The sequence below is a fragment of the Apaloderma vittatum genome, unplaced genomic scaffold (assembly GCF_000703405.1).
Source record: "Apaloderma vittatum isolate BGI_N311 unplaced genomic scaffold, ASM70340v1 scaffold27877, whole genome shotgun sequence".
Lineage (NCBI taxonomy): Eukaryota > Metazoa > Chordata > Aves > Trogoniformes > Trogonidae > Apaloderma > Apaloderma vittatum.
In genome coordinates, this window is record NW_009727204.1 from 6,640 (window position 1) to 13,906 (window position 7,267).

The 7,267-nt window shown below is 54.3% G+C and overlaps 3 protein-coding genes across 3 annotated transcripts in view; 1 reads left to right on the forward strand and 2 right to left on the reverse strand.

The window, feature by feature from the left end:
• The window catches only part of TTC4 (tetratricopeptide repeat domain 4), a gene marked incomplete at its 5' end in the record, with an annotated part of 7,181 nt that extends 6,603 nt beyond the window's left edge, over positions 1-578 (forward strand). Inside the window, one exon of the mRNA XM_009873605.1 lies at positions 476-578. Within this exon, the coding sequence (XP_009871907.1) occupies positions 476-578 (103 nt within the window). The remainder of the gene's footprint in view (positions 1-475) is intronic.
• Positions 579-1,651: 1,073 nt separating this feature from the next.
• TMEM205 (transmembrane protein 205) lies at positions 1,652-2,551 on the reverse strand. The gene is made up of 3 exons (XM_009873608.1): positions 2,422-2,551; positions 2,184-2,347; positions 1,652-1,951 (listed from the first exon to the last, which is right to left on the reverse strand). The coding sequence occupies exons 1-3, from the start codon at positions 2,549-2,551 to the stop codon at positions 1,652-1,654; spliced, it is 594 nt and encodes a 197-aa protein (XP_009871910.1).
• Positions 2,552-6,183: 3,632 nt separating this feature from the next.
• Positions 6,184-7,267, reverse strand: part of ACOT11 (acyl-CoA thioesterase 11) — a gene marked incomplete at its 5' end in the record, with an annotated part of 8,675 nt that continues 7,591 nt past the window's right edge. The window contains 5 exons of the mRNA XM_009873606.1: positions 6,184-6,333; positions 6,423-6,549; positions 6,625-6,756; positions 6,904-7,037; positions 7,150-7,233. Coding sequence (XP_009871908.1) covers positions 6,184-6,333; positions 6,423-6,549; positions 6,625-6,756; positions 6,904-7,037; positions 7,150-7,233 — 627 coding nt within the window. The remainder of the gene's footprint in view (positions 6,334-6,422; positions 6,550-6,624; positions 6,757-6,903; positions 7,038-7,149; positions 7,234-7,267) is intronic.

The window sequence follows — 7,267 nt, forward strand, 5'->3', positions numbered from 1 at the left end:
TTTAGAGACAAGAATTTGCAGTTTGTGAAGCCATAAAAGTTATTGTAAAGCCTGTGCTGTTAACTTGTGCCATCCTGCAGCGAGCTGGAGAAAACCTGCTGCGTGGCGCCAGCGGCTCCATCTGTCGCAGTGGGAGCAGAGCTCTGGGTCCGCTACTGCGGGCTGCGTCCGAGCTGTTGCTCCGTAAAACTGGGCCTTGGATTGCAGGCTGTGAGGGCAGTTGCAAAAGAAACTTGTAAACAAGAGGGAGAATAACGGCTGTTTTAATTAAAAGTAGCTGTTGGGCAAAGAGTTGATTCATAAAGCGCTCCTCGAAGGGTGTGTGCAGCCCTGGCTCCGGGAGGCTCTGGTAAGCAGGAAAAAAAATCCGCCTTGGGGAGGTCAGTCTTAATATTGAGCCAGGTGAAAGTCACTCACTTTGCATGACGCTTGGCCAGCTACAGGGAAGCCAAAGGACTCTTTTTAATCTTTGCAGGTATTTTGTAAAGGCCGGGACTCCAACAGTTGTGGCATTTGTAAAGCGTTCTCCTTTTTCTAAGAAGTACTTCTCTGGCAAGAAGGTGCATCGGCTACAATGAGCGAGAATGAAATGAGGAATCCCGCGCAAGGGGCTGCGATTTGGTATCGCGGCCACAGACTGCACACTTCTCTTTGAACAAAAAATGCCTTGCGCACTTCAGGGAAGAAACTTCCAGGAAGGCAATATAGGAGAATGAAGGGCTTGCATGAGGGGATTATTTGTTTAAAGAGAAATCCAGCTGGCTTGCAGAAGGTCTCTGCTAGGATGGGCTGCCTGTGCTTTCGAAATAAACCTGAAGCAGTGCCAAACACCGGCTGCAGTTGAAGCAACAGCAGCTGGGAATGTTCTTACCTACCTGTGAAAAATCACCAATTGCCTTGGAGGTGGGCTGTAGCTGCTGGGGTTTAACAACAGTGGCCTGGGGAGGAACCTGCCTGTTGTGGCAGGATGGATGTGCTCAGATTCCTGCCTGGGATTCAGGAGCTGCTGTTTTATCACCGCTTGCCTCTGCTGCTGGCCAGGGCAAAGCAGAGCTCTTTGTGCAGGGAAGTGTGTTTTACGGACCCTTTTTGCTACCTTACAGGTTTTCCTGTAGAAGCTGGAAATAAAGTGTCTATTTTAAATAGACTGACTTCTGCCTGAGAAATGAAACAGTAATTTCTCTCACCTGGTGGAATGTTGCAAGAGAATGACAAACTGTAATTCTAAACCCAAATGTAACAGCCTTATCTGTTACACTAACTGGTAGAGCCAGCGCACAGGGTCTTCTGTGCTTCTGTGTTAGCACTCAGCGTTTAATTAAAAGTAATTCTCAATCACTCATTTCTTTCTCTCCTGCAATCTCTCTGTGACTGCAGAAATACACTGCGGTTTTAGGCGCATCTAGTGCACTGGGCATTAAAAAGTTGTTCAGCTGTAAACACTGTGGAGGCTGGCTTCAGACAGCCCTAGAGAAAGTGTTTCCATTTCACTATTCCTAAATTTCTGCACCATGCACAAATACAGTTAGAGGTCTTTCCATCTGAGGATGCTGACATTTAATCTCCAAAGCTTGGGGCTACTTTACAACAAGGCGGCAGGATATGACTCCCTTTTTCCCAGCACTTTGGTTCTGGCCGGCCAGCCCTCACCTCACAGAGCAGAGAGTCGAGTGGCCAAGTAGTACAAGCTCAGGCCGTTGCAGGCGATGCAGCAGAGGTTGCAGAGGGAGGCAAGAGTGTGGTAGAGGGCAAACTGCTGGCACAGCCGCTGGTAGCTGGGGTTGGAGGCACGCAGCTCCCTGCAGGACTTGCTGGTCACCAGCCCAACCTCCTGGCCGAGGCCATGGCTGCGCTCGATGAGGTGCATGTCTGCCACGATGTCGGAGGTGACCTGCCCGAACCACTGCGTGTTCAGCACAGAAGCAGCGACACAGACAAAAAACACGATGATCTGCAGGGGAGCAAAGCCTGCTGTGAACATCTCGCATGCATGCTGAGTTAAATTTCTCCCTCCAGCCCCTCTTGCACACAAGGCTCACTGCAATTTGGATGCTAACTGGTTTAACCGGAGCTGTGTGCAAACCGCGTCATTGTTTGCAAACGAGCCTCAGTGGAGAGGAGCGGACCTGGTTGGAGGAAGGGTTTGTGCTGTGGCCAGCTCGTGTTTTAAAGCAGGAGGCTACCTGGATTGTCTGTTCATCGCTGAGCAGCTCGCTGGGGTGGTACATGGCAAACAGAGTCAGGTTGAGGAAGGCACAGGCAGAGCCGATGTGGAAGTAGTAGGGGAAGAGCTCACGCTGGATGAAGCCGAAGGTGTGGCGAGGGAGGCGGCTGCCCATCACAAACCCTGCGAGGAGGGAGAGCAAGTAGGTCCTGGGGCACAGCCCCCTCCCCCCACCGTGTGCACGGACCACAACCTACCAGCCACACACGTCACCCAGAGCTGCATTCCCCAGGAGGTGGACAGGAAAAGCAGGTGCAGCAGTTTGACTGTGTTGGAGGGCTCTGTGTCAGTCGGCACGGTGTCCTGGCCGGCGATGGGTCCCTCCATGTCAGCCAAGCCGCCTCCAAATTCACTGAGCTGTTATTACTGCTGTTGCTGCGCTGGATCCAGCAAACGCCGTTTAGCTTCACAAGCCCACTTATTTGGGGAGAGTTTTGGAGCTGCCACAGCCCCAGACCTGCTGCCATGCACACGACTGGGCTGCAAACCCAATTTTCAAACCCTTTATATCTTAGGGGCAGGGCGCTGCGTCAGCACCTGGTAACTGGTCGTTTTGGGTGGACTTTCAGCAAAGTCCAGACAAAGCCCCAGCTGACCCCTGGCGCAGGAATGAGCAGAAAGTCAATAAAAAGGGGAAAAGGAAAAACCCTGATAAATGCTCCTCATGCTGCGGGCATGAAAGAGGCCTCTTGGCTGGAGAAAAGTCTCCCCGTTTGAAAACAGCAACAGCTTTTGCATGCTTTAACCAAAAAGCCTGGGGGCTTGAAGAAGCCGGGCTGGCTCACCCCACTGCTTTTACCCCACAAGGCTGGCACAAGCGTGAGAGCACGGGCAGCAGCAGATAGAAGGAAGCTTTGAAGGAGCTGCCTGCTCTGCTACGAGGAGCACTTTGGAAATTAATTAAAACAAAGCTTCTGGGAGCAGCCCATCAATTCTGCTGCCTGCTTTATTCCTCCCTCCTCTTGGCTGACTGCCTCGGAGCATGAATTACAGGGGTGTTAGCCTTGAGAAAGATGCTGCCATCTAATTACATCCCACTCCCCCTACAAAAGAGATAAATACATGCTGTGGGGTTTTATGTATCAATTCCATGTCTATAAAATCAGGTCCTTGAAACCTTCTCATGATGGCAGCGTCACGTGTTGGAGAAGGCGCTCGGATCCCACCTGAGGTGCTGGCCTGTAAATCCCCAACTCTCTTCATGGCCTTTGCTTGGCCGAAAGCTTCTTGGCAGTTTTGGGATGTTTCCCCACTCCATCCTCCAGCAGCTCTGTCCACCGTGTGACGGTAGCTGTGGTCCTTTGGTGGGGCTTTGGTCCCCGCATTGTGCTGTGTGGGAAGGCAGCAGTGGGTGCTGCAGGCAGCCAGCATGGAGCCCTGCTGCTCCTATGGTCCCAGTCTACTTCTCCAAATCATTTGCCCCCCTGCAGGAATCAGCAGCTGAGAGCTTCTGTGCAAAGAAGCCGCAGCTGGGCGGGTTCTTCAGAGCAGGGGCTGACACCCTGCTGGGCTTTTTGTTATTTTTTTTGGTAGGGAAAAAGAAAAGAAGTGATTGATGATAAATTGGCCCCAGAGCAGCACATGTGGTGAGGAGGGCAAAAAGGAGGTTCTGGGAAAGGCTGGAAAGAGGGGGCTGATGCCAACAGGCTCCAGTGCACCCACCAGCAGGTCCCTCCTTCCCTGGGAGCTGATTGTGGGATGAGGCAGTTGGAGATGGGTGCTCCAGGGATGCTCCGAACTGCCCAGTCCTGCTCTCCGCTGCTCCCGCATCGTTCCCTCCAACAGCAGATCCTGCAGGACTGCAATTTTTAGCTCCACCTGCACGAAACTCTAAGATGCTTCGCGCTGTTGCAGCTCTCCGTCGTGCTCCCATCCACTTCTCATTGCTCCTGCTCCGTCACCCTGCACCCCCAGGGACCCAGCCAGGCCGGGGCAAGGACTGACCATGGCCTTGCAGCATGGAAAAGCACAATACTCATGGAGAAGGAGAGGTCAGTTAAAGTTTAATGTTCAGGTGAATACATCATTCCCCACGCTTAATCAAGCGGCATCAATTTCTAACGATAAGTAGAAAGGATGGCTCGCATCCCGGTGATAAAAAGGCAGGATTGCTCTGAGTTTCGGGAGATAAGAGGGCTCTGTAAAAATAGTGTTTTGTACAACGTTCAGCTTGAGATGGCTTTATCTTGCGGTGATAACAGAGCAGGGGGAGGCTGGGGCAGCACCGTGCCAGGCCTTGCACAGAGATGTTTGTGATCAGAGATACGCAAAGATTAGGGGAGGCAGAGAGGCGCAGGCAGCTCCTTCTGCTCATGGCTGGGGGGGGTGGGTGCTAAAGCGCCTTTCTAGGGACTGGGTGGTGCAGAGAAGGAGAAAACACCCTGGGGTGCCTGGAAGAGACCCTGTGTTGATTTCTGGTGCCCCGCAGCCTCATCTTACCCCGATCACAGCATCACCATCACTTCTCATGGTTAAGCTCTGCAGAAACATTTGCTTGGGGTTAAGAGTACGGAGGGCTCTGCTAGCAAAGGTGAGGGCACCGCTGCCGTGTTAAACCGGCTCTGCCCGAGGGCTCCGGGGCTCATTCCCTTCCCAGCAGGCAGCAAGGCTTTCAGAAACCTCAGTGCCATCAGAAAATTTCTGGTCGTGTGACCCAGGAAAGCCCGGGAGGGGGCTTTCAGCTGGCGCGTGGCTGGGGGCAGATGTCCCCTGGGGTATGACAGATGAGCAGCCATGCCACGTTTCTGTGTCATTCCTGGAGTGTCTTGAGGAGAAGCAACGAGGCAGTAAGGTCTCCCTCTGCAAGACAGCTCCACGCTGCCATCAAAGCAGCTGGTGGGGGAAAACACCCCTGAGGGCACTCGGGTCATTAGTGCTCGGGGCAATTAGGGATGGCATCAAAGCCTTTGAGGCTCTGGGTTCCAGCATCTGCTTGCACCTACCCCCGCTTCCTCACAGCTTTGTTCAGACTGCAGGAAAAAAGGTTTGGCTTTGTCTTGTTATTTTTTTCTGCTTTTTCACTGCCCCTGAGGCAGTTTGGGGTTTGCAGCTCAAGGCGTTGGAGCACCCAACAGAGGGGCACAAGGGGCAACCCCCTGGGTCTGCACAAGCCCCCTCTGCCCCCGCCGGGGTGACACTGCCCCTGGGCGGTCCCTGAGAGCCACCAGCCGGGAGCGCTGGCTGACACCCCCCTTCCTGCAGCGCCTAGTCCTGCCTTACAGGACCCCCACGTTCACCGCAGCCCTGGGGGGCAGCAGCTCTCGGGGCGGTGTCCCCTCCTCACCCCAGGGAAAGGGCACCTGCCCGGGGTGTCCTGTGGGTGCGGGACCCCTGCTCCACGCTCACCGGCTGCACATTGAATGCCCAGAGCAGACACTCACCCAGGTATTTTTTCTTCTTTAAATGCACTTTTATTGCCATTCCTTCCACAGCCCCGCAGGGCAGGATTTCAGCCCGGCAGGAGCAGGGGTTTGTTGGCCAGCCCTGCCCGGGAAGAGGAGCCGCACCGAGCAGCTGGGGTGGGGGGGGATGTTTCACTGGGCACCCCCGTCCCAGGGAGGGGTACGGGACCCTCCTCACATCACTGCCCTCCCTCTGCCTTTGCTGCCTTGAAGGGAACTGATTTCCACCATAAAGAAATAGTAAAAAAAAAAATAAATCTGTTTTAGGAAGACTTAAGATCATAGAAAGATTCAAGTAGTATTAAGTGAATTGGAAAAGCAAGTCCTGTACATCAGTTTATAAAATTTCTAAATAAAAAAAAAAAAGGAAGAAGAAAAGACATGGTGTGTCAGTGCAAGGGGCTGTAGAGTGATGCCCCTTCACCCCAGCCCCTGGGACCTTGGTCAGGCCAAAGACCCTGGGCAGGCAGGGTCTGGGTGCCACCATCCCATGTCCCCTTCCACCATGGGGGTGGCCCGTCATCTGTCTGTCCATCTGTCAGTAAGCGAGCTGCGGCTCTAGAGATCCTGCACAATCAGGTCCTCCTTGTTCTTCAGAAGGAACTTTTCACAGGCTTCAAAGGTGGCACAGAAGTTGGAGGACAGTCCCGCCACATTGGTGGTGACATAGTTGAGGTACCCTGGTGTAGCCTGGTTGTAGTAAGCCACCTGAAAGGCACAGGAGAGAGTTACTAGGGGCATGTAGGGAAGGGGAGCCTCCCCGATGGGGTGTGGCTGGCATGGCCACAGCGTCCCACCTTGCTCATCTCCTCTGACTCTGGCCAAATGCAGAAGCCAGAGCAGAGTGTCTCCCCCCGCGTGAAGCTGGCGCTGGCAGGGTGGGTGGGCAACGTCACTGACCGAAAGGCCACCACGTAGGGGTCCCTGGAGAGGAGAAAGACCGGTGAGCGGACGTAGCTTGGCTGATGGGGAGCAGGGGGATGGGATGGAGATGGTTACCCCTTGCTGCAGGGTTTCCGTCGAGACGCCAGGATGACGAAGTCCTGTGGCTTGTTCTCGCAGCTGAGTGTCTGGCTCACCACGTGGTAGATCATGTCATCATTGTCTACTTGCTGGACGAGCTCAGCACTCCTGCAAGGCAGGACAGGACCAGTCAGAGAAACCCTGCTGTGGCCCCCAAGGCAGGGGGGTTATGCCCACCAAGTCTGGGGGTTTATGCCCACCAGCCATACCCAAAATAATTTGAGGGGTCCAAAACAGACGCCCTGCAGCACTCACGCGTAGTGGCTGTCCCACTCGTGCCGGCGGCGCAGGTCGGAGAGCAGGGAGAAAGCTTGGCCGGCAGCGATGCGAACCGACATCTCGATGCGGAATGAGAGGAACTTGTCCTCCTCCAGCGTGTACATCCGCACCTCGGGGAGCACAGGGCATGGGCTGGGACACTTCACCGCTGCCGAGTCCCCCAGGGCTGCCCACTTTTGGGGGCAAGAAGCAGCTTGGGGGAGATGGGGCAGGGTTTAGTACCTTTTCCTTTTCTCTGGCGAGTGCCCAGTTCGCTTTGGCTACGAGCATCTTTAGCGCAGAGACGTTGTTGTAGCTCAGATAAACCTGGGGCAGGAGGCGCACGTCAGGGGCAGGAAGA